Source organism: Polyodon spathula, chromosome 24 (assembly GCF_017654505.1).
Source record: "Polyodon spathula isolate WHYD16114869_AA chromosome 24, ASM1765450v1, whole genome shotgun sequence".
Classification (NCBI taxonomy): domain Eukaryota; kingdom Metazoa; phylum Chordata; class Actinopteri; order Acipenseriformes; family Polyodontidae; genus Polyodon; species Polyodon spathula.
In genome coordinates this window covers 15,983,383-16,011,241 of record NC_054557.1, presented here as the reverse complement: position 1 = coordinate 16,011,241, position 27,859 = coordinate 15,983,383, and the positions used below count along the sequence as shown (strand labels likewise).

At 36.5% G+C, this 27,859-nt stretch overlaps 1 protein-coding gene across 1 annotated transcript; it reads right to left on the bottom strand.

The window, feature by feature from the left end:
- Positions 1 to 27,859, bottom strand: LOC121299064 (chromodomain-helicase-DNA-binding protein 2-like). Its single transcript, XM_041226566.1, has 38 exons — positions 25,818 to 27,859; positions 19,258 to 19,492; positions 18,485 to 18,571; positions 17,110 to 17,171; positions 16,496 to 16,630; positions 16,044 to 16,184; positions 15,729 to 15,865; positions 15,404 to 15,629; positions 15,219 to 15,319; positions 14,895 to 14,939; positions 14,453 to 14,628; positions 14,182 to 14,306; positions 13,778 to 13,994; positions 13,459 to 13,548; positions 13,097 to 13,287; positions 12,555 to 12,743; positions 12,290 to 12,452; positions 11,986 to 12,138; positions 10,670 to 10,741; positions 9,822 to 9,971; positions 9,313 to 9,461; positions 9,071 to 9,167; positions 8,681 to 8,773; positions 8,159 to 8,332; positions 7,757 to 7,929; positions 7,544 to 7,585; positions 7,196 to 7,335; positions 6,776 to 6,914; positions 6,295 to 6,445; positions 5,972 to 6,088; positions 5,639 to 5,761; positions 5,229 to 5,369; positions 4,796 to 4,912; positions 4,428 to 4,606; positions 4,124 to 4,223; positions 3,657 to 3,843; positions 3,183 to 3,429; positions 1 to 2,791 (listed from the first exon to the last, which is right to left on the bottom strand). Exons 1-38 carry the CDS (start codon positions 25,877 to 25,879, stop codon positions 2,506 to 2,508), a joined length of 5,412 nt encoding a protein of 1,803 aa, XP_041082500.1. The 5' UTR covers positions 25,880 to 27,859; the 3' UTR covers positions 1 to 2,505.

Here is a 27,859-nt window from a genome sequence, read left to right as displayed (position 1 = left end):
CAATGTAAGAAAATTTAATACATACAGTACTATAAATAACATATTTACACCAAAACACATTAAAACAGTGGCTTTCTCACAAATATAAATTATTGATCTAGTTTTAAGTTCACTTGTGTTTTAAAGAAAGATTTTGGAAAAGAAAAAAGGAAAAAAAGGCTCTGTTTTCAGTGACTTCCTCTCAGCAATAGCTTTACATATTCTCACTTCTGTAAGAAGTTGTAGTATGCTTACACTGCAGTGCAATTTATTGTTTTTGTAAAAGTTTAACCATTAATGTGTGGGATTTGGGGAAGCTGGTGATGCTAAGATTTAAGATTTGTTTTATATGTATGTTTAAATATATCAAGGGACAAGTTTAACCCAGTAATGTCCCTGTTGCTTCAATGCAACTTTTTTTTTTTTTTTTTTTTTTACTGAGAATGTAGTTCATTCAAGAATGTGAAAACACCATTTCAGACCAAACACTGGTCCCTATTCACACAAATATATAATGAATTAGCTTATTATTAAAGTCTGTTTTGACAGATTAAATAAAGTTTGACAATCACAAGTCTTTTTCACCTTCTATCAAGCTTGTTCATCACAAATAGTTAACACAAAGTCAGTAGGATGCAAGGCACAACTGGAAAGGCATACTGCAACTTCAAACACAGTTAACACTTCACCTGGTCACTTCTGTGTGTCTTATGGCACTGATATTTAGGCTAACTACAATTTTAATCACATTCAGATATAAAGTTTGGTATTATGGTTGAGAGTTGAAACCATTTGGACTTACAATGTTGCCAATACCACTATTTTGCATTGTACATGGCCACCTTCCAGGGTCCTTTACAGATCTTGCACTTGGATTTAAAAATAACAATTAAAAAAACAACAAAAAAATCAAACATTTTGCTCTAATACTTCAAGGAAAGAACACCCGGATTAGCACAATCATTTGCTAAATGACACTGTGACTTGTTTTATTATAACAGAGCTGTTAACAGAAGCATAATTTCAACATCTATTTAAGAATTTCAAAATCACCTCTTATGGATACAACCATATTAATCTTACTTTAAAGACATTATTTTACAATACATTCAGACAATACTACACATGAATGGATTCTTTACTCAAATACTGTTTTCTTTAGTGCAAGGCAAGCTGTAAACATACCATTCATTAGGTGACTTAGTGTACAAACCAGGGCCAAACTCATTTCTAATGAGATTATAAAAGCTCCTCTTAAAACAGCTTGTATATGAAACGATCAGGGTATACAGGAAGCTGCGTTAAAACAGAAAAGATACTTTTCCGCAAAACAACAATTTGTTCTACAAAGAAGTCATCTTTAGCTTGAACTATGGTTTCTGGTCACTTGTTAGGTATGCATTAAAACAGCATATATGATCTATGCTTATTTTCAGTTAACGGGCATGACTCAGTCACTTTTTTTGGCTCAACTGTTTATCAATACAAAAAGGCTCACGAATCTCGATTTAATTAATTCATGATATCAAGCCTTGTGGGTGGCTCTTCCTTGATTGTTAATGACCAGTGAAATCAGCTATAGCTGAAAGTCAAGGAAAATGCATTTAAGAATCAGGAAGGAAAAAAAAAAAAGCTTAACAAGCCTCAAAGAATCAGGAATGAAGAACTAAAAACAGAAGGCCAGACAGTGCAGCTGGAAACTGTAGTATCCTTCAACCTTTAGTTACTTTCCATGTAAAACAAAATAAGGTGCAAACAGCAGCTTATAAAGAATAGAAATACCATGAACCCTTGCACTTGACCTCTATGAAAATAAATATATGTACGTGTTTTGTGCATATATTATTGTCCTTTGTACAATTTCTTGAAATTACACAGTAAACAAAGCCATGAACTCAGTGACGTGGCCACTTACAGGCTAGTGAAACTTTTAGGTTCTACCTGCCATGCAGATGCATCCAAACCAGCCCTCGTAATTACGGAATGAAAAAATCAACTCCATCAGAATGCCAAATATTTCATTTGTCCTAAAGAATTGTTTTTTACAGACATCAACAAGGTACATCTGCTGTCCTTTTAACTTTCATACCCATGAGTTTTAGGCACTTTCATATTTTGACTTGGGCCCAGTATCATTAGCAGTCCATGGGACTAACTTCTCAAACCTTGCCATCATCTGCAAAATAAAATTAATGTACCTGCTTATAGTGAAAGTAGCAACTTTTGCTGAATTCATGCAAAGGCTGTTTATTTTATAACTGTGTTTCTTCAATACAATCTGTGCCCAACAAATTCGTTTTACCTTTTTCCAGAAAATGACAGGTAAAGGGGTTTTGCTTGTTATACTCTCAACAATACTGGCCAGCATATTAAACTGACAGCCCAACAGCAACTGAAAGTCTTAGGCCATTCAATAAAAGGTGAGCCATTTTGGCACCTAACTTAGCAGCATGTATCAGTTACCAGTGGTCTATTCCAGCTCCTACTCAAGTTAGTCTTGCACTGCATTTGAGATCAGGAGTGCTTTTATATTCCAGAAACCTGTCTAGAGGGCGACCGGGAGTCATGAGGAGATTTTTGAGACTGAGGGGAACGGGGGTCCATCAAGACAGGAGTTGCCAGAGGAAGGGGTTTGTAGTTCCCAGGTTTCTCTGGGTGGAATGTCCGGTGATGTTCGGATGCCCCTTGGCTATGGTTGCCCATCTGGGATCTATGGTCAGGCATCCTCCTGAAGTCCTGTGGATGACTGCCACCCTGGTGGTAGGTTTGTGATCTGAAGTCATCTACTCGTCGCCGTTTGGGATCTTGGTGCCTGAAACAAATGCAAAAACAAAGACATCCTGTATTAATTTCTTGAAAGAAAGTACTGATGTTTCACCAGATTACAATGGCCTTTACATGCATTTTAATCGATAGTTTTCTATTTTTAATACTCAACTCCCTTGCTGATCTTAAAATCAATTAGTTTGGGGATCACCGGTTCGAATTCAAGCTATGCCACTGCTGATCGTGGACGGGAGTTCCCAGGGGGTGGCACAGAATTGGCCAAGCGCTGCACGGACGGGTTAGGGGTTAGGTCGGTGTACGCAATTCATAACTGCATGGTCCTCTGACGCTGTAAGTTTTGGATATGGCTGCATGGCGGGCTTGCAAAGTGATAAAAAAAACAAAAAAAAAAAAAAACAGCAGCACTAAAGGCTTACCTCTCGTAATAGTCCCTGCTTCTCCGGTGCTCTCGATCGTTGCTGTACTGGTCATACTGCCGCTTGCGGGGTGAGCCGCTTGATCGATAGTTGGAACTCCGATAGGGTTCACCGTGAGGTCGACGGTCATTGTAATGGTGTTCCTTATACCGATGCTGGTCATACTGGTGATGCCTGTCACCTGCCCATGGCTGATTACTGTTTCCTGGGTAACTGTATTTGCGATCTCTTGGCCAGTCACCTCGATCTGTGTAACAGTGGAACAATTACTGTCTAACTTTCTAAAGTAGAGTCACACTCTACATTCTGTCTCGCCAAGCAGCAAACACAAACGAGTGTTATGGAATAAAAATCTTGAAAAAAACTCTGGCTCCTGAGGGGTCAAGCCTTTTGAAATAACAGTCTAATATATAATGTATTTAGCACACAATATACCCAAGAGGGTCTAGTTCATTTATCAACTAAAACACCTACCTGCATTATTAAAATGTCTCTTGTTTGGCTGGCTGTAGTTGTCCCTGTGGTGCTGTGTGGGATGAGAGAGAGGCAAGTGTGGTTTCTGGGGTGTCTGGGAGCCCATGGATTCTCGACTGGAACCAGAGGGCTCTGTTAGAAATGGCTTTTTACTACCAGAGGTGTCCTCCTCCTTTTTATGTCCCTTCTGAAGAGAACATAACACAAAAGAACAATTAAAGCTGATCTGCAGGTACAAGTGGCAGATTGTGCATGTACTCTGTACTAGTTCATTATTCATATTGTAAGTTATAGATTTACTATAATTGAATTACCATCAAAAGGCTATGTGCTACCAGTTATTTATTTCTTAACACCTGTTCAGTACAGACAATAATCTCATAGTCCAACATGAACGAAGCATTGAGATATATATATATAAATAAATGACACACGTGATTATATACACTCGAGTCTCCAATCCTTACCTCCTCTTCTTGTGATCGCTTCTTCTGTGCCATCTTATACAGCTTGTGAAGCTTCCTGGCATCAAACTCTGTAAATTTAGATACAAAAATCCAGAGGTTCCTGCAATCGAAAGTGGTCTGTTAAAAAAAATGAAACCATACTAGCTGAGTGTAATAGTATGTGCAAATCTACAACGTCTATTTTTACACGTCTTCAGCTGCTGATTTATTACACACAGTTCACCAAAAACAAACTCCCACTCTGGATACAATCTAGCAGCAGCTCAGACTGCTTTTAATCATATCACCTGTACAGCTGTCTTACCTCCTCCAGGTTTTGACCTGCTCCGTGTCAGTGTAGGCTTTAAGGCACTCTGTGATACGATCGCCAATCTTCAGCAAGCAGGTGCGAGTGTGCTGGAGCTGCTCCTGAACAGACAGGCCTTCATCAGGTTTATCCAGCTGCTTCAGGGCCTTTTTCACTGGTCTCATTCTCTCCTTGCACTGCAAAAAGGAGGAAAAAATATGGTGCATTTCAGCTTTGTGCCACTATAAATTTCCACCTCATAACTAAACACACAACGCTAAGTACGACCTGTGACGTTATTATCTATGGCTTTGGGTAGTCTGTTCATCTAGTTATGTCAGATATTAAAGAAGCACATCAGAAACAAGAACCAGAGGGGTACTCACAACGCTGAATGTCTCCTGGTCGAGTTCGTCGTCTTCCTCTCCAATAGGGACCGGTTCACTCCCTGCAGTAATGTGGACAGGGCCTTGAGACTTCTTCCCTTTACTGGCAGATTTAGTCTAAAAAAAAAGTTTTGAATAAAATGTAATTATAAGTTGTCCAAGAATTGAATGCATACAGGGCTTGATTGTCATGTTCCAATGAAACAAAAATAACATTTTTGAACGTGTCTTAGGTTGGGTAGCTTATCTATACTGTGTATTTTAAACAAGCATTCTAGTAACACTGACCCCCCCCTCCCCCAGTTCATTCAGTATCATAAAACCCATCTGCTTGGAACTGCAAAAAGCCATAATAAGAATACCAAATCTAAATTATTTTTTTACACGACACAATGTAATAACACATTTGTTTTTAATCTATATTAAATGATACCTTTTCTTTTTTCGGTTTTGACTTCTTTTTCTCCTTCTCCCCATCTTTATCTTTCTTGGGTGCTCCCTGTTTTTCCTTATTTTCTTTATTATCCTTCTTTTTTTGTTTCTTCTTCGCTGGACTCTTTTCCGTGCCATCATCCTAGCCACAAAGAAAAAAAAGGTAGTTTGTACCACACAAATATATATATATATATATATATATATATATATATATATATATATACACACACACACACATATACATATATATATATATATATATATACACACATACACACATATATATATATATATATACACACACACACACATACATACATACACATATATACACTTTATTTTAGCCCACGAAAGTCCTTTACTTAGAAAGCAACCTTAACAACATCAAAATAGCCATTCCTCCCATACCTTGACCTCCCCTTCCTCAGAAGGATTGTCAGAAAGCCGAGGAGATGAAATGTCATTTCCGTGTTCATCCTTCGGAGCCTTGTTCTCCTTCTTCACTCGTGGTTTCCTCCTCTTTACTTTGGTCTAGTATGAAAACAATGACAATTTAAATCAGAAGTGAGCAAGATACTTCAGTAAATATAAATAAACCACGCCCTTAATCTTCTGGATACTGCCGACAACTTTCTACCAGATGGTGTCAGCAAAGACAGTAATATTACAAATGAATGCCGATAGAACACATGTGCAGAATTGAACATAGAGATAAGGTCTAAAGTGTTGTATTTGACTGACCTCTGCCCCTTGCAGATTCTTATTTTCAAGTTCCTTCTTTAGCAGCTTGATGAGGTAATCCACTCTAGACTGTAACTGTTTCGCTTGAGGCTTCTTTTGAGGGTCATCTGGAAGAATCTGAAAATGAAAGAAATTTGGAATGACCATCAAGAATTAAGAAAAACACATCTAATGCAATTTTAGATTTAAGAAAAAAAAATCTACTAGGTAGTGCTGTAATAGTATGAACAGCAACTGCATAAAATATTTGCATTGTAGCTACAATCTGCGCATGGTTTTGTTAATCAATCTTGCCCCAATCTCAAGCTCTCTTTAGTACACACCTTACTGCCCAGTGTGAGATCTGGGTCAGTTTTTATTAAATCCCAGTTGCCGTAACCATATTCATAGACCCCCAGCAACAACTGAGCATCATCCTCTATGCCCCACTCTACATCGAAATGGGATGCCTTCACGCGACAGGTCAATTGAAACCTAGGCAAAAAGAAAATGTAACACATTGGTCTCCCAATAAAATGCCCAATCCCCTACTTTTTGACATTGATGCTCTTATTTCCTCTCTCTACTTCTTAAAGTGACACAGAGCAGAACAGTAAATATTATTATGTAAGTAAGAGAGGAAGTGGTCTGTAATTCCATCAGCATCTAATTTTATAATATAGAGCATTATAATACATTACCAGACATCTATTATTCTCTATATATTAAGACCAATTCAAGCTGCATATAAACCGCACACTTTTAAAAAGAATATAGAAAACCATAGTCCTATTACGAAAGAGCAGGAATGGACTTTTGTCTTACTTTTTCCTTTCTTCAAGATCAACAGGTATGGCTTTATGAAATGGCCCAAACTCCTCCTCATGCTGAATAATGGATTTGGCATTGACCTGGACACCCGAAATCTTGATTGTAATACCCCTGCGTTTTCCTGGTCCTTTAACTGTAGAAATTAAAATAAAATAAAAATACTCATATTGTTAAGATACTTTTGAAGATCAGAATTAGATTTCTACGAGGTCTAGTTCTAATTTTTCTTCCTTAACATATCAGATGCCCGTGTCAAGTAGGGGTGGGGTGGGGGTGGGATTGGTTGAGAGAATCATCTTCTAAAGATGCCACAGCCAATTTGCCCACGAGTCTCATGCTCACGTACCTTACAATGACGAATGTAACGTGACAATTAGAGATTTTCAGATGCTGTGTCTGATGTGATCTGCTTACCCTCGCTTGGGTTTTCTTTCAAGTGCTCCTCATGTTCTTGCACCGCTGCTACGCAGCTGCTGTGAATCAGCTCTCCCAAACGCTTCAGGTCAGCTACAGACTTATCCACCAGCTCAGCATCCCGGGCAATGGCTTCCAACCTGAGAACAAATCACATGCACAGTCTGAATAAATAGTTTACCTTCAATAATTGCTGTTCAGCACCCCAACCCCTCAGCTGTATCAAGTTCTTGACTTCTGCCCACCAAAGTAGGCAAATAAGACAAATGAACTCCATATCCGAAACACCCTTTGGACAGCTATGGTAAAAGTCATCTGTACACTTTGTATTTTCTGACTTGTACTCACCTATCAAGGGGGGCTCCAAATTTTTTGTAAGCCTTGATAAACCTGTTTGAAAAAAATAAACAAACAGAATTTAGAAAGGCTTTTTGTTTCAAATTTCAATTACAACAAATTCCTGTATTTTTGGTCACTTGTTAGGAACCCTTTAAGAATCTTGTACTTTGATCACTCTTCCAAAAAGAAAGAAAGAAAGAACAGACAACAGGTCTCCCTCACCTTCGAATCTCTGCGTCGGTGAACCCCTCCACATTGTTTTTCCGTGTCCGAGGTCTCCCCTTGCGCTTAGGCTTTTTGTCATCGTCACTGTCGTCCGTTTCACTTTCTGACCCAGATGACCTCTGCTGCTTTAACTTTGAACCAACATCTGAGTCGCTGTCATTTGCCTGAGCCTGAGAAACACAACTGGATTAGTCTTGTAAAGCACACATACTGCATTTCTTGTGGGGACCCTGCTTGCACTCAGTTTTGCAGCTGGATGTCTTAGAGCAAAAAGGATCAAATATCAATACATTACTCCTTCTAATAAGAAACACATTGACTTTAAGCCATCAGACTCTCAGCTGCCCCAGCATGTTTCCAGTGTAGAGCTGTGCACCACTCAATTACTTCCCAGGTTACCTTCTTGTTGGAGCTCCTGCTTCGCGGCAGCATGTAGACGTCCTCCATTTCCCTTTGCTTTTCCTCCTCCTCTATCTTCCTCCTCTGATCCTCTGGGATGATGTCATCCCAGTCCCTGGGGTGCCTCTCCTCCAACTCAGGCACACTTTCTTCCATAGTGGAGAAGTTAGCTACCTGAAGAGAGATGCCCAAAAGACACTTTGGTCATCAAATTAGCAATACATGTTAACCAACCTTTAGATCTGATGAGCAATAGGGAGGCCGTTCCCAGAGCAGATAATTAACACTGTACCCTGGGATATACCACACGCTGATTTATTCAATTGCAATACAATAAAAAGGAACATATCAGTTGTTCTATGAAGCCGTCAAGAGTTGCAGTAAGCAGCATTTACATCACAAAAGCCTTATACTATAGGATTTCTTATTACCCAATCCACAGGAATCTACCCTGCTTTTCAGTTTGATGGTTCGTTCCCATGATTCATGACAGCTGGAGAACACAAACATTTGCTTTAATACCTTGAATTGAGACAGCAGTTCATCAGTGGCGCTCACTGACGATTCACTTTCTCTGGTTTCAGCCAGCCGTAAGATTTCATCAATGTCCAATTCCTAAAAGTAAAACAGATTTTAGAATTTATATTGGTAAGATTGGCAATAAACAAACGTTTAAAAGAATAATGCTGCGCAATGAAAGTTACTTCATGTTTAAATAATCTAAATAAATAAAATACATCTATTCTTAATCAGCACACAAGGCAAAATACTTTCAGAATAAAACATAAAATATTTACAATATGCCCAAAATAGAATAAAATCTGAAGATCTTTAATGTTTTAATCTTATTCTTTTGCTGGAGCAGAACATCACTGAGAATGTATAGTATATAAGCATGACTTGTGTCAGTACCTGAGGTTCAGACTCTTCTCCTTCAGCTTCCTTGAAAAGGTCCTCTGCTCCGAACTTTAAGATTGCAGTCAGCTCCTCCTTGTTGAATGGATTTGAACTGTACAAATGAAACATGTCAGGCATTTAATTTCTGGAGGGCACAATGTCTGTTCATGCTTGCAATAAAAAAAAAAAGATTAAATGTTTCTTTTATATAGAAAAACAAAACATTTGAATTCCCATTAAACAGTTCAATTGCTTACTTTGAGGTTCCTGAGCCATTGTCCAATACCGTGCGTCCCGTAGTGTCCATTCTCTGGATCACAAGATGGTCCAAAACCATCTTTTTTTTGGCTCGTTCAATAATTTCTTCCTCTACTGTCCCCTTTGTTACCAGACGATAAATGTTTACCTTTGCAAATGACAAAGTTTTAATAAAATAAAATGAAATAAATAAAGCTGAAAATAAATCCCAGACAATAGTTCTTAGAAGATGTTGCATCTCAGCAAATACATCCCATCAAAATGTCAAAAAAACATGAGGCATGTTTACCATTGAGTTATCTGCTTACTAAATTGACTGAAATTGTTATCTGCTTTCTAAATTGAGTGTAATGTGCTTGTAGGCTCCCTACCCTAGGCTTAATTACATCATTACTGTGTGTAGTTCAAAAATCAAGTTACAAGTGGGCAGGGGCAAGGGCAGAACATTTAAAAAAAAAAAAAAAAAAAAAAAAAAAAAAAAAAAAAAAAAAAACCTAATTTGCTATACCTGCTTCTTCTGACCAATCCTGTGTGCCCTGGCCTGTGCCTGCAGGTCGTTCTGGGGGTTCCAGTCAGAGTCAAAGATAACCACTGTGTCAGCCGAGGCGAGATTAATGCCCAAGCCACCCGCTCGTGTGGACAGCAGGAAACAGAAGTCCTGCATGCAATGGAGAAGAGCTCCAGTTTCAGACAAACTTTATAAAATCACCTTACAATACAAATCTATTTCCCTAAACTGCACTTTCAATCACTGTCTTCTACATGGAACCCAATCTCTAGTCACAGCTAAATTGTCCCCTTCAAACTCATCACTCCAGAGGGGCTTTGCAGCAAAAACATTGATTTTGCTACATTGATTTAAATTGACATAAAATAACACCACTGTGTATTTGTAGAAAAACATTTATTTTCCTTTTCATGAGTTTATTAATTATTAAAAACACTAAGAAATTAACCACAATGATTTAGTATTATAGTGCCATCTATATATTAGACTGGGCAATCAAGTAAGTCACTTCACCCTCTATGTTCAAGGCTCAAACAGAATGATTTACCAACACACATACTCTCAAGTGTTCATAACTTTGTTTGAACTTTCTAAGACTAACACACGTACAGTTTCTTTGTTCTATAAATATCTTAGCTTTTTCTAAGGGAACTTTTTTTTTCTCTCCAAGGCTTTACCACACATTAAAATACAGGATTATATTTAAAAAAAAGTAGTACAAGATCTAGTGCTAAAATTAATTATGACAGATTAAAATCGATTTATGTAAATTTGACATCACGAGAATTAAAAATAGCACTTCATTTTACATCACAGCCTTTAAAAATTAAATCGTCTTCCATAGATACCTCAGAACCTTCAGCATTAAAGTGATCGAGTGCTTGTTTTCTTATTTCTCCTTTTACTGAGCCATCCAAGCGCTGAAACAAAAAGAAGAGCTTTGATTACACTTGTATATGTTCTCTCTTGCTACATGCAAAAAGTGCTCTTCATTATACTTCATTATCATTCCAGTTTTGTTCTGCCAAAGTAGGCTAGACCTAAACAGCATTATGATTCCAGAACTAAAAACTGAACCACAACCAATTTTAAGACATAACACACACTCCTGTATTCTCCTTCCAGTTCCCATTAAAAATAACTGCAGATTAAAAATAACTTCTGCCACGATCACTGCGACCAGCAAGCATGGCTATGCAGAAACCCCCCTCACTGACATGTGATAGCTTTAATAACCAAGCCAACATCTGAAGGTCAGCTTGTTTCGTGGCTTAAATAAAACCATACCATTACTATGACACACTAGTATATCTGGGTGTTTCTTTACGGTTATTTAGCAGTTTAACACTTATAATATCAGTAAAATTGATTCAAAAACTGAGGCTGGTGTTTAAAATGATTGTAATACAGAATGCTCTTTAGATTTTGTTATCTTGCCGGTGGCAGTGATGAGACACAACTTCAAAAGGCCTTAGTGGTGAGCAATTATCAGGCATGGTTTCAAGTTGTTGGAGATATTTAGTCACATACAAGCAAATTATAATCTCACAAAACCAAATTTGATTAACATTTTTGTTGAATTTAAAGAATAAAAAAATTAAATTAATTTAAAAATTATGTGTAGTATTAAGAAACATAAAAAAAATTAAAAAAAAAGTAATAAAAAAACAGTAAGTATTGTAACAAAAAAAAAATCAAATAAAAGTAACAAAAAAAACAAATGAACAAAAATATAAAAAAATAAATAAAATGATAAAGTAAATTTAATATAATTTAGTAAAAGTTAAAAAAAAAGTAATAAATAAAATAAAAAGTAATAAAGTATAAAATAAAAAGTGTAGTAAAAAAAAAATAAAGTATACATAATAAAATAATGGTAAATAATATCTATCAATTTTTTTTACATAACATAAGTTAAAAAATATAACAATGAAAAATACTAAAATAAGTGTCAATAAAAAGTAAAACAATATCTTACAATACAAAAAATTTAAAATGTTAACTGAAACCATTAAAGCAAAACTTCACTACAGCACATGGGGAAATTAAAATGTTCAACATGATCAAATTTCTTTGCATAAAAACATTTTCATATAAAATACATATCTGGGTGTTCCGGCTGAACAGCATACACCAGGTCTCTACAAGAACATACTCTCAGTACCTGGAAAGGATAGTGCTTGATGACCAAGTACTCTGCAATAATGTCCAGCATCCGCACCATCTGGGAGAAGATTAGAACTCTGTTCCCCCGCTCTCGCAACCGTGTCAAGAGCTTGTCCAGGAGGACCAGCTTGCCACTGCTTCGGATCAAGTTCTGAAGGAGAGAACAAGCAACTCTTCATTAAACAGAGAACAAAAACACTCTTGCATCGTGAAAAACAATTCAGAATTAAAGATTCAAGCATGAGGTATGAATTAACCTCAGAAAATAATGAAAAGGGGGGAGAAAAAAAAAATTCTCACACCTGTAAACGTTCTGACTGGCTTTCGGTCTCATTCTCCTCCTGTTGTTTGATCAGGTAACTGTGGTTACAGCATTTCTTTAACTCCATGACAATATTTAGGAACCCGGAGGTGCTTCCTCTTGTCCCCTTGGAGAGAGCCCTGTAATTCCTTGTCAAAATCCACCTATTAAAAATAAACCGATCTGTATATAAAAAGTGCCCTCACAGACAAATAACAATAATAATAATAAATAAATAAATACTGTAAATGGTTTACGAGGTTTACTTGTAATACTGCTTCTGTTGTGCTGACATCTCCACCCTGAGAATCTGTTCCACTTTGGCAGGCAGGGACTTCTCCACATCCTTCTTAACTCTGCGCAAGAGGAATGGTTCCAGAACTTTGTGGAGGCTCTGATAGCCATTGTCTCTACCTTTCCCATGCTCCTCTTCAAAATCCTCCCAGAACTCAAATCTAAGGTGAAAAAAAAATACATTACATATATATATATATATATGTGAATTCCATTATTAGACTTTTTTCTAAAACTATCACACTAGGAATGTCTTATTAGGGTTTTTTTTTTTTAATAAGGGCAAATATGGGACAGTACAGTAAAATGTACCAGGTATTTTTACCACTGGGTGTCACTGTTGTTGTGTGTACTTTAATGTTTATTTCACGGCAACAGGAAAGTTCACCTATATTATTATTTTTGTGTGCACTAGAATGTGAGTTATACAGTGCGCTTTTCCTTCCAAATACATAGACATATTAAGTGAAAACATTCCCCCAGCGTCTACAGAGAGAATGAAAGAGACCCTTACTTCTCTGGCATGAGAAAGTGCAGCAGTGACCACAGTTCCTTGAGAGAGTTCTGCAGAGGTGTCCCTGTGATGAGCAGACGGTGGTTTGACCTGAAATCGATCAGGGTCTTGTACAGCAGCGAGTCATCATTCTTCAATCTATGAGCTTCGTCCACTGCAAGGAAGGCCCAATTTATACTTCCCAGCACTGCCTGGTGAAATGAGGGGCAAAGTTTATTAATACCCCTCACAACATAACTAGACCAACAAGTTTGTTTTTGTTTCACTTTATGATGAATGGATGAAAAGCTATTGATGGATATATTGCACCATGTTGCTTTATGGTTGAATTCTGTGGAAATTAATTATGTTTCTTCCCATACCTTGTCTTTTAATAGGATTTCATATGTAGTTAAAAGTGCGTTGAATTTAATTCTTTTCGTCTGAGAATGTACCCATTCATAGTCACGAATCTGAAAAATAATAATTATATATATAATTATTTATATATATTTTCTTTTTTTTTTTTAAACAGTCAAACATTTCATGTTAAACATCTGCTTAATACTGTCTACTAAAAGCAAAATATCAGAAACACATGTTAGTATCTTCCATGTTTCTTACTAGCACAAGAGCTTTGTTTATCCATATTGTGACTGCCCCATTTAGGTACTATTAACAGAGCCAGTGATGCTCTCTTACTGTATTTCTGCTCATTACATCCCCGAGGTACACCACCACGTTCATATCAGGTGCCCACGTTTCAAACTCCCTCTGCCAGGAAGTGAGGGTTGAGAGAGGCACCACTACCAGGAAGGGCCCATACAGCTGATGCTGATGGAACAGGTAGGATGCAAAGGAGATGGTCTGAATAGTCTTCCCCAAGCCCATTTCATCAGCCAAGATCACACTATTACACCTAGAACCAAAACAAAAAAGATGATTATGTATGCATGATCAGCAATGAATGAATCTTTCAGAAACTTAGTGATAGTGATTTTCAATGTACTGTAGAAACGTTGTCGGAAGTAACAGATTTGATCCAGTTGGACACTATCAATTAAGCTGCTTTTCATTTGGGTCTTGGTCCTATCTAAGTTTCTTACCTGCACCAGGAATGCGCTAGCCAGTTAAGTCCATCTAACTGGTAATCTCTGAGCTCCAGATTGTCTCCCCCTACATATGCTGGCTGCTTCTTCAATGTCACAAACCTTGGCCTCTGTTTTAGTACCTGGCAAAACAAACAAACAATCTAATTACTCAATACTCAAATCCCAAGAAACCCTGCTTAATAGAAGCTGGAATATTACACTGAAAACTTTTACAATTTAAAATTAGGTTGAAATACATATGTATTTCCCTGGACTATTCACTCACTTTGCAGTCTTTGAAAGGGATGCATTTAGAGTTGTTTCTGTTATGGAAGCTGTCTATACAGTGCTGAAATTTCTTTCCAATCAATGCTCCATCTTCCCAGCTACACTCAGCATAAGGAAGCCCCATCCATTTGCACAGGTATTCTGGCTCATTGGAGGAAGTCTTGTGACTGTGAGCTGGGTGCAAATAACCAAGCAATTTTCAGAAAACAGTGCACATTTTTGCAAAAATTCTGAACACAAACAATCAAAGGAGTGAGAATGTATATCAAAGAGTTAATATTAATTAATAACAGTGATATCAACACAGTATAATCTTTTCTTTACAAAAAACATTCTTAAAAAATCAACTTTAATTAAAATCAGAAAACGAGAGCTATAAAGTGCGTAAAATGTCAGTAGCGATAGAAGTAATAAGAGCAGCTTAGAACAGGATCACTTACAGGGAAAGTCAGAGTGGCCTTGCGATGACTTTCCTGTCTTCATAGCTGCATGAGAGAGAAGGCAAAAAATATGATGTGCACTAAAAAGTAATTATACTACAGATGTGCCTTTAAAAATTCTCAGCAAACCCCTTCTCCTCCTCTCTGCATATTAAGACGGTACTAGACAGTCACGTGCATTAATACTGTGTGCATTACTGGTTGCACTGTGGGTAAGTGGATGACTTATCCACTGACACATTTTAGATTGCAATTGTAAGAAATGTCAAGAACAAACTAAAAGTGTGTCATCTGCTGCTTATTTGTTCCTTGTGTTTCCCTTACCTATCACTCTCTCAACAATCTGATACTGCTTATTCAGGTCAGTGGTCAGCTCTTGCTGGCAGTTATAATACTCTATATCTTCAGGTGATGCTTTGGACATCCTGTAGACGAAACACAACATAGTGAGGAAACTGAAAGACCAGTGGGACTGCACAGTGAAACTGTGTGCGAATACATTATCTTACCAATATTTTACTTCGTCATTCTTTTTCTTAAAATTCTCCTGCTTCTTTAGCCCCTTCACTTTCTGCTGTGTCAATGACTCTATGCTCTCCCAGGTGCTGTGGATATAGGACCAGCCTTTCCATTTTATAAGGTACTGAACTTCCCCCTCATCCTTCTCCGGGTCAAAGTCAGCACAGGGGTCTCCGTTGGCTTCTACAGCATACACAGTGCTTGAAGCACCAGTGGCTGTAAACATATACCAGATTGTTAATATTTTTAACCAACATATACTATGTGATTTCTTTAAGAATTGATTTTTTTTAAGTGGAGGGAGGAGCCTGTTACCTCCTTTTTTCCCAATCCTGACATCTATCACTTTTTCAATGGTCTCACTGTCATCCTGCTGCTCTTCTGCTCCCTCCCCTGCCATTTCGATGAGGTCGTCGGAGTCAGTCTCAAAGTCATCCTCGTCCTCCTTGTAACTGCAAGGTAAACACAGCTTGCACTTTCCTATAACAAGTAATGGACACTGCATTTCCAACCCTAGTATACTCATCAATACTATTACATGCCCACTGGCTCTTAAAACCAGTGTACACTAGATTCGTTTTGGGCAATCTAAAGAAATGTGTTGCTAGGAGGGCGCCTTTATCAGCTCACCTGACATTTTTGGCAACCTGACGCCTTGTTTGTCTCTTGGGGGTATCGTCATCATCGTCATCGTCATCTTCGTCTGAAGAGTCTTGTTTTTTCCGTTTCCGCTGAGGTTTTTGTTTTTTGACAGTGGCTTTGGTCTGTGTTCTAGAAATATATATACAAAACACACATTTTATATATATACATACATACATACACACACACACACACACACACACACACACACACAAACATATACATACATACACACACATATTTATTTAACCTGAATATACATATTGTTAAAAAAAGAAAAAAGAAAATACTGTTGCCTGCAGCCACCTTGAATTCTGTTAGATGCTAAGCAAAAGTATGTACTAGTGGGAGTGATAAGGGAAACTCTAGGTCTGAACACAATCAACAACCCATTAAGGTGTCGGAAAGCACTTGCGTTCTTTAATTCACTACACCCTTACCTTTTGGCTGTAGGTCGTTGTGATCTAACTTTCTTCTCTTCCTGCTCACTCTCTGCACTGCTGGCATCCTCCTCATCCTCTTCATCATCATCGTCGTCGTCTTCATCATTAGAGTCATCACCTTTCCAGATATTTCTTTTAACACAGAAATATCTAATTTTTAAACCCTTTAAAGAGCTGGCAACTCTGATGCCCACTGTTTCTGTGGCATCAATACTCATAATGCGCACATGGTAAATGTTTCCTGGTCTTCAAAACAAGTACCCATTGAAGGCTACACCAAATGAGGAAGGGTATTGCGTTTAACGTTTTATGGAGGTTTGAAGACTCTCAAACTTCATGTTTCTGTATGATAATCTACAGTAAGCTACACTGGAAAAAAAATATTAACACAATGGCAAACTGAAAAAAACATATCAGATCTCAGCCACCAACAGCAGGTGCAACTACTGCAACTAGATTATAAAAGTTTATCACAGGAAGTAAGTTTGGGGTTTTTAAACAAACTCTACAGGTTGAAAACGTGTGTCTAATTTAGCTGGGGCCTGCCACTCAAAACACTGAAAGCATCAAAGTATTACTCATTAAATTAAATTATGAATAAGATCACTTACTTTTTCTTCTTTTGTCTTACTCCTCTTCTTTTTGGACTTTCACTTTCAGAGTCACTGCTGCCCTACAGGTTTAAAAAATAAAATACAGGTGCTTAAACAAGACAACATATAACGTTTTGGAACACATAACCTTAATGACAGGGCTGTCCAATGGATGCCTCATCTGAAGTATGCCATTTAGAGATTGTACAAGCAGCAAATCTGATGCTTATACATTCAATGTTTAGTACACTGAAAACTACTGAAGCAGTATCTGAATGTAGCTGCTTTTCTTCTTGTTTTCTGATATATTTTCTGGGGTATGGCTTTATAAGAACTCACAATTAATCAGAATGGCACAGCCAAAAAGAGTGGATAGCTCTGCTTTAAGAACACGTGTTTGTTCAAAGAAATACAGGAAAATCATAAACACAGTGAAATGCTGTTGCTGCATACAAGTTTGTGTTCTTCAAATTAATTACAAAATGCAATAACGAAGTTTGACAGTCCAGTTTGTATGACTTCCCAAAGTTGTTTTTTTTCACATCATCAGGCACACATATGTAACACATTCTTGCGAAAATGAACTAATTTTATTTCATTACAAACATGGACCAATACTACTTGTGGTTCAAAACCTCTTTTTTTTTTTTTTTTTTAGCCATTGTACACACTCGCAGAACCCTGTGCCTGTCACTTATAAACAAATATAAAACTGGATGAGAAGAGATCCCTATTAGAAATAAGAAGCTGTGGGTCTGTTGAGCCTCCCTGGAAATGTGCAAAATACTGGAATCAAAAAAATTAGTTTACTATTAGTTCATGCAATATTTGGAAATATTCACAAGTATCTGTATAAAAAAACAAAACAAAAAAATGCCAGCTGGTACAATTTGTTTTGGAATTTCAAGGTAGAACTGTATTACTGATGTGTTTGTTATGTTTATAAGGGTGCAAAGTAGAAATCAATTATGTATTTTATTTATTTTTTAAAGCTTTTACTATTCAAACTCTAGGACCTATGTCAAATAAAACGTCAAATTTCATTTAACTTCCAAAATTAAGAAAAAAAAAATACATTTTAGGTGATGTACTCTACATTACTTGTAATTTGAGTCACTAAATTAAACAAATGACATCCTATATATATAGGGCCCTCCCTTAGCTTCATGATAAACAGCAGTATGTCATAATGAACTTAATTTTTAGGTGCCGTTTTTTTATGGCCTAACGTCTGCAAGCTGTGTACAATAGTCTAGTGACTTCTAACCATATACAGAAGCAAGACCTGAGTGTTAGGGCTCATGTAAATGTGCCAGGTTAATTGAAAAGGACCCTCAGTGGACACTAACACTTAGGTGCAGTTTCTGAATGGCCACTTTTCTTCTCAGCTTACCTGAGCTCCAAAATTAAGACGAGCAGGCTCTTGTCTGCTCCGGTTCGACCGCCTGACCCCATAAACATCAGGATGTTCTTCCCACATCTGCAAATATAAACAGACCATAAGATGGCCTGCTGCCCTCCCACCAATTTATTCTAATTTTAAAGCACGAATTACTTTTACAAAAAAAAAAAAAAGGTACTTGTATAAAAGTAACACTTCAAAATAAACAGCCCTAATTACTGTTTCCTTGTTGTCTAAATGGGAGAGGGATAGTAATAAGTTCTACGTTGAACCCACAAAAGTGTGTGCAGTAATGTTACAATGTCATTTTGCTAAATTGTTCAGTATAGAAATGCACAATGGCAGGTCATGGTTTTATTAAACTTACCTTGTTTTGACTTCATAAAGCCTTATAAATTGATTTTTTTTTTTTTTTTTTTTTTTAATAAAAAAAAAACAGACACGTGTAAATATCTTCCAGTTGCTTTAACAATGAAAAACAAAAAAGTATTATGATTTAAAAAAAAAAAAAAGTGTGCTGTGCCTGCCCTTCTGCCTAGGAGTGGTACAGCGCTTGCAGTTCAGGAGTGAATATTGCAGATGTGAAGAAAATAAACATAAGGGAATAATGTACTTATTTGGGGGAATTTTTATTTTATTTATTTATTTTTTAAATCAGCAGTACCCCTTTAATTGGATTCCCTGGGCACATGCTGTTTATGCTAGTACGCCTGCAATAGCACATACCTGCACAGCTGGATGCAGAGTAAATAGAAACCAAGTACCTTCTTAACATCTGCTAATCTATCCTTCCTGCTGACTGGTTTATCTTTGACCTCCGAGGAATTTTGCTGGGATTTTGATCCCGCCGATTCGGACTCTGAATCAGACTGGCTTTCAGATTCAGAGCTGCTGTTGAATTCACTGGCATGATCGTTGCCTTTCTCTCTTCCATGCTGACTCTCAGACTGGCTCCCCGACTCAGAGCCGGAGTGGTTCGACTCTTCAGAAGCAGAATTGCTATAAGCAAAAACAAACCCAGGCTTATTAAAGGCTACGTAACACAAATGCAACACACCAAGTAAAAATCAAGATTTGATCTGTGTTTTGGGGTTATGGTATGAAAACACAGACAGCTACCAACACTGCAAACCCCTTCTAGCCATTTTTATAATAAAACTACCATACTTTCCCCCAGTGTTTTATGTTGATTGTAATATTCAGGTTTTTATTTTGAATTGCCCATAAAGGCTTACTATGTTAAAAACAAAAAAATAACTGACTTGATCTAAGAAATGTGTATTTGTAATTCTATCAATAACAAATAACCACAAACACCTTCACCACAATCATATTTAGGGTAGGATCCCCTGGTGCATGTTGACTATAGTAAATAAACTAATATACTGCATACTACCATAACTATGATTGTATACCGATAACATATGTTTACCAAATTTTATTTTACAGCAGTTATAGCATTGTTTGGATAACCAGATTACATTTTAAAATACCTACTAAAAATGATGGAAGATTTTAACAGACAGTGACAGAGGAAATGAGAGGTTCAGTTTTTATTTTATTGTCATTAAAAAAAAATGTTTCATCCCCCCCCCCCCCCCCCCCCCCCGGAGAAAACAACTTTGTAATAATGAATCATCGTTTATAAAAAATAAATAAATAAATAAAAACTAATGAATGCATGAGAATTCCTTTATCCAAATTTTACACTGCAAAAAGATTAAGCATATATTTTAAAACATTTGCATTTATCAGGCCCGGTCATAGTGGTAGGCAGATTTTCTACATCACCAATCTCTTCAGTGCACACTGCACACTGCTCTAGCTTTCCTGCATGGAGTAATTTCTCTCTGCTGCATGCAGGGGGCAGTGGCACAGCAATACATGACTGAACATGAATTTTTCTAATGCTAGAGAATCTGCCCAGTTTATAAACGCCATTTTAAGAAATTCCACTCCACCATCTTACAGCTACAGTTTTAGCCACAGACATGTTATCCCAAAATGGCCAACCTCTGGATAAACAAAGAAGCCATTCTAATGCCCTGCCAATTCAAAGTACAGTCTGTAACTGTCATCATGTGCATCTTGATTAAAATGACTAATTAATTTCAGTAAATCTTATATAAAATGTTAAAGGTAACCCAGCTATTAAACTGATGGATAACCAGTGACTGAAGGACTTATCTATAGTATGGCTAATTAAGCTCATAGTAAACTCTGGGATGGATGAAACTCTGCCAAATAAATAATAATAATAATAATAATAATAATAATAATAATAATAATTTAAAGTCTAATTCTCAACCCACTCATATGTCATTTAGCATGGCTATTACGGCGCAGTGATACTCTATACTGTATCACACATCATAGTGGTGCCTTTTAAAATTTATTCAACAGCAAACAAATTTGCAAATGTGCATTCACATCTGAAACTTACCTGTTCACAGTCATAGGCTTTCTCAAAGCATCATTCTGATAAAATTAATCACAAATTTGAATGTATGATATGTGTGTGATGTACATACATATAGATATATATATATATATATATATATATATATATATATATATATATATATTATAATATATTATTTGTTATATATTGTGTGTACGCGAGCCTTTTATAACAAACATTTTCGCTCAGCCTTTATAAATAATGTTCTGGCAGCCATAATTACAAGACCGTGGCAGATTGTGTCATCTTTCCCCGATGACAGTAGAAAGGGGCTACTTACCCTCTCGGTACTGGGATGACACTATCACCTAATGGACTGGCTACGGTATATACGATTGCTCCGTTATATATTATCACTATATTAGGCTATTTAATATAATGGATGAGCACTATATAATAGGTATATATCGAATGTATGTGTATCACAATATTAGGGCCATTTAATTTAATATATTCACTCATTCTATATATCAATTTGCAACTGAAACATGTGATTTGGAACACTATTTTATTTCAAAGTCAAATAACACTTAACACAATACAAAATATTCTTTTGAGTGCATGTATGGTTAAATTTAACATCACATTCGACCCAGGAAATATTGATCTGAATCAGTAAAAAAATCACACTGTGACATGGACACAGTCTTTAAAATATGAAAACTAGAGAGTTTTTTTTTTTCTTAATTCAAATGTTCTATCCTTAAGTACTGTGTGTCAACTTATAATACCCTTGAAGACTTATAAACAATGGTCCTCCTACCGTATGCCCAGACATTTATATGGTCAATACTTAAGAGCAGCTGAAAAAACAAGGCACAAACTTCTACAGTGCCTTAAACACATTACAAAAAATTATACAGCATTTTAAACAAGGCAGATGTAAAAGGGTTCAGATACAACACTTCATATTTCCATTGGAAAAAACAAAGATACATGTGTGTGTGTTATGTGGAGGGGGGGGGTCGAAGATGGGTAATATAAGCATTGTGGGGGGTTGTACATGTATGTGTGTGCGTGCATACATGGGTTGCATGATGTGTGTGCATACATTTAGGGGTTTGGGTTGCAGGAGTGGCATGAAAGATGTGAGGACTGAGGGGGTATATAGGGGGTGTGCGGAAATCACCGGGAGAGTGAGACCAGAGTGATTAGAGACAGGGTGTAGGGACTGAGAGATCGTGAGAAATATAAAAAGTTATGTTTCCACTTTGCAACCCGAGTTGTTTTAAAATAAAATAAAAAAAAAAAAAAACACAAATATACTTTTATTATGCTTGGATTCTTTCTGAAAATATAACAAGTATGCAGCAGCGTTTGTCTTTGTTGAGGGGGACCAATGTGTACTTGCTTTGAGAATACATAAATCAACGAAACTGCACAGATGGCAGTTGTCCATGACAACCTGAAACAACTTTGCTACAAGACTTATATCATACAATTATAGGCTCAAAAGGTTTTTAAAACCAAAAATATGAGGAGACAGGTGTGACGACACTGGTCCTGGAGAGCCACAATCCCGCTGGCTGTCCTATCTTTAAATCAGCAACGGCTAAACTCCTGGAAAAAATGTTCATGCTGACCAATGAAGAAAATAATTGGTTAATTAAAGGTGGAACAAAACCTCAAGGCCCTGCAGCTCTCTGGGGCCAGGGTTAACCCCCCACCAGTGCTAAGACAGTCACCAAGTATCAGAATTAGTTTCTAAAATTTCAGTTCATGTTCAACATTATATAAAAAAATAAAAAATTTAAAAACATGTATGCATGTTCAATCAAACACTTCCGTGCTTCACTCTAGATACCTGAACAAGCAATAGCTGCACTGCCAGCTGACAAAGGGAAACAAGGCATTATGCAAACACTGCCTTTCAAAGACAAGCAGTGACGTCAGTAGGTGGAACAAGGAGAGGGATTGCTATTGGCTCCCATGTTGCTAAGCAAGTAGCCAACCAATCGAAGTTCAAAGCATACACTTGGCGACCTTTGAACCACATCCCACTGTAGCTTCCTGCAGCTCTATGCACACATACACAGTGAGCAATGCAGCATGTCTGCTGAGCTAAGCAGCACAAAGAGAGAGCCATTTTGTGACTTTGAAGTGGACCTGCAGCCATTTAGTGTAAAAAGATTAGCATTTACAAATAAAAACAATGAAATGCAACATCTTTTCTTCATTTAAAAAAAAAAAAAAAAAAACACACCTCGCTACCTTAGGGAAATGTCATTTTGCACATCAATTTAAACAAAGCCAAGCCTGAGCTAATGCAGCAATAAATTGTTGCAATAAGGCTATTTTACACATCTGCACCTTTATAAAATGGCTGCCAAAAAAAGAGAAATCCTTGTATTTCTACTGGTTTATACAAGATTTAAAAAAACTAGCCACTACTTTCCAAAAAATACCTAATATGATTGTTAAATACTTCAAAGCACAGCACATAGTAAAAAGCTAAAGGTAATTCTGAGAATGTATTAGTATGGCATAGCCTCCTTTATTCAATAGCTGCATAACATCTGTGAATAAAAGCTAATTTAATACTGCAGAAATATTTTAAATGTCAACAAAATTAACTTGGCTAGAATAGTAGTTTTAAAGGTTCAAATGCCATCCTCTAAACATTCCTGAAAATGATTTCACATTTAAGTGACTATAACCAGCAAAATTAGAAAGTGATTTATCACACACTAATTCCTTATTTGAATAGAGGACTAGGCTACAAAATGCTATGCAATCTATTAATCAATTAACATTGTATTACACATTGTATAAAATATATCACTGACTCTCAATCTGTACATTTATAAATTTATTTAATAAATTTCAGGACAAAAATTTAATTGTGCCGATTCACTTTGCCATATTCCTTAAGATGGAATTCAAGGATGGAAATAAGAATCCTACTGCAAAGCCTTTTCCCCCGTTCCAGATTTTAAAATTAGCTACAGTGTATAAGTAACACGCTCAACTGTGTTATTAAACAGAGTAAAACCTGGAAATACCTACTATGAAATGGGAGTCGTATTCCCAGCTTAAAATTGGTCGGGAAAACAAAACACTGACAAATGTTTTACGTTAATCCAAGTATACTTGCATATGTATGTGGCAGAAATATTTTCCAAGTTAAACACATTTAACTTACAGAAAACTCCAATAAATAAAATGTCATGTGTTCATCTCATTAGCATTTCACAAACTCAGCAGTCATGTCACGAAATACTGGGTCCATTTCACAAATCTTTAACTCATGCATCAAGTTTCATAAGTAAACTATTTTTTTTTTTTTTTACAAATGAAAACAGATTTTCAAAAACAAACTAGATTAAATAGTTGTGAATTGCCCCATACTTTGCCAGGGTCATGTTGCTTCAAAGGGCATTAAATGTATGCATTTGATGGAACTGCCTCAGTAATATTAAAAGAGCATATATGCACATGGAATTTCAAGAACAGAGATCAGCCTTCAACACTGGATTGACTCCGTTTCTGCTACACCTACCTTCCAGAGTTCCCTGCTTACCTGCGTATTTGAAATCCACTAGTGTAGACAACCCTTTAAATGCTGAAAACAGTAATCATGCAACTACTAATGAAGTTCCATGACACCAGATTCTTAAATGTGTGTTCACAAAATACTAAATAAACAGGGATAACAAGTGGAAAAACTGTATGGCTAAAGATACCCACTATGGAAGACATGAATACCACAATACCAAATATAACAACACTTCACAAAACATTCTTGCATATTTCATAAAACATGATTATTCCAGTTAAACATTTGTAAAACTTCCATGAAAATGTCTACAGACATGCATACAAACCCATGTTTATTTATAAAGAAAAAAATAATACATACATAATCTTCTTATAGTTGCAGATCAACTATTTACTTCAACAATAACATTGTTAAGTTTACATAAGCATTCTGTTTTTCTAACTCCATTAAAGTGCACATTTAACAGCACCCAGACAGGGTGATATGAAACCAAGGGTCAAATGGTACAGCTGGCAACATTGTACAATTTAACTATGGTATCAAATAAATGACATTGCTTTAGCTGTTTAAGTGTAACGTTAACCAAGCAGAATTGTGGTCGTTTCTCTATAAACAAACATTCTGAGAAAACATGAAAGCATTTCCACATCAAGTTTGTATAAGCAACTCATTAGAATTTACAATATAATCATCGTGCAATTAAGAAACTAAGTATCTTCGTTAGTAACAAAGTACTCTACTGGGGATTTTATTTTCTGTCAATCTTGGAGTGTGGTTTTGAAATTGTTTAAAAAGTCCTACCCCAATCTAGGTTATTTTTGCAAATGTCGCTTTGTCGATTAAAATGTAAACCAAGACTTAGCATACAAACGAATCGTTCCTGCAATAAATGCAATGTATTAATTTATCCATTCAGTGAACACCGTGTAGTAATATGGCTTGCTTTTGATAACATGTGGAAAAAAAGTAAATCTTACAAATATATTTTAAAGCAAATCTGCATTGTATGTAAAATGGTGCAATGCAGCAATGACTAACCACCAAGGTCATTTAGTGTAGTGAAAATCGCTGGAAAATATTTCAAGTTATATTATACTTACAGAAATACAACATACATGACTATTATTCAAGTGTGCCTTAGGATACACGGGGCTTTATATGGGCCTTAATCGTGTCTTAAGTTTAATAAAATGCTAGCAAAAGTAGGGTGTGGCAATGAAAGAATCCCAAGGTCATTTATTTAAAATACATATAAAACCGAGTAACGATCCGATAATACTGAATACAGGTGAGCATCCATGCTTGTCAAGGTACACAATGGAAAGAGATACCAAAAAAATGGAATAAACTTTAAAAGATCGTACCTTGATGCATTGCTTTGGGTTGCGCCGTCCTCTTCGTGTTTTTTGTTCTTATTCTTAATCATGTTTTTAATCCTAAAAACGTTTATTGTTTTAGGATCCTCTTATGTCCTGGCATTTACTGTCAAAAGTTAAAAGAGAGGTAAGATCTTCTGTAAAATTCCATCTGCTTTTTTTTTTTTTTTTTTTTTTTTTTTTTTTTGCTCGACAGCAAACCCTCGACGTTGCGACAGCATTGTTGAAACACATATAGCATTGCCTCGCATAATACAAAGAAACAAGTTAACATTAAAAGTAATTTTACAAACAATAATACACCTGGTCACCACAGCATCATCCAAAATTTACATCCAAGCTCACACGAGTAAAGATTTCTTAACACACCGTGTATTAATATGGGCAGAATTCTAACTGCGTCATCGTAGAGTGCTCGACGTATTAAAAGAAAAACACAAAAACAAAATTAATGATTTAATGAATTAAAATGATAATTGTAAACATACCTATTCCATGTACAGATCTGGTCGATCGCGTTACTTTCCAGTCTGACAATTCGGTTATTTATTCCATAATACGTTTTGCAAATGTTAACATGTTGCTTTTTAATACGTCCTTAAATATGATATTTGATCAAAATAAATAGAAAGTGTAATCGGGGAATGCTGCTCATTAATTAAGAAGCGTCCGAGAAGCGCCCTACCAGTGCGCACAAAAATGGAGGGGCGCCATGGCTGCTAGTGCTGGGAAAACAACGACCCGCACATACAGGCAGTGTACTGTATTTCTCCCCGCGATAAAGGCGTATAAATACAACAAAAACGCTTAAATACAGCAAGATTACAAATACGAGATGTCCAAAGTTAACAATATTGCAGATTAAAGTCACTCAGTGGCCCCTGGGGCGGCCCAAAAGTTGCCGAAAGTTACACAAAGTGGTAGAAAAGCTAAGCGAGTCTCAATGCACTCCTCTCCAAGGCTCAGCCACCATCAAGAGCTCCTTCCCAGCTCTGAGAGCTCTGCCTTTGACTGACGCTCTTTCCATTTACCCCAGGACTCAGGTGATGTACCAAAGACCCACCCCTTTGATTTTTTAACTAAAATTACAAAAATTAAAGTGCTCTTCTTCCTCATATATCACCTTAACCTCAACTAAATATCTTGCCATTGAACATCAAGCTACCATTAGTCAAAAAGTAGTACATTTATTCCTTTTTTCAATGTTTGGGCAAATAATTGTGATCATGGAGCATAATGGACTTCCTGTTAAGACAGGAAATGATCGTTCTGGAGCCATTTTAAAACAGCAACACAAGACAGCACTGGACACCAAGACAGCCACCTTCAAACCCCATTTAACTCTTTGTGCTCATCTTGTTTTTCAGATTCATAACAAATAAGACAAAGCCTGTCCTGAGGTCATCTTTAAAAATGATGAGTTTATTCTCACTATCACTGAAAAGCATACCACCGGTCCTTCAATAAATTAGAGCACGTATTAAACAGACACGCCTTTAACAATGACCCTTTGGCCAGGGCAGGACTGGTAGAGGGCAAGGGATGACCATGCTAAGAGAAGGTTGGACTCAGATGGAGGAACCCCCAAATAAACATAAGCAGCAAGTGGTTATAACAGGTTTTTGTCTTAACTTCAAGATTGAAATAGAGTACAGTATACATGCAAATTAAACATTTATTGGGCATGGTCAATGGTTTCCTAATAAACAACTCATGTGATAAAGGCCCATCATGGGCTATTTAAATGACAATTTAATGAGTATTAAAAGAATTTGCATGGCATTCAATATATTTTGACAATCTCATTAGGTATACACAACAGATGTTAAAAGCATGACCACTCTCAAGCCTATAGTTAAAGAAAAACATGACAATCCCAAAACCACCAATACACATTATGAATTTCAAAATAACAGCTTCATGCATTCACATCAACATTTGATACACAAGTCAAATACAGTTTGTTTAAACCTGGAGTCAGTCTGGATCTTTCAAATAAAACATGCAAAAGTTTTCTTTGTAGAGACACA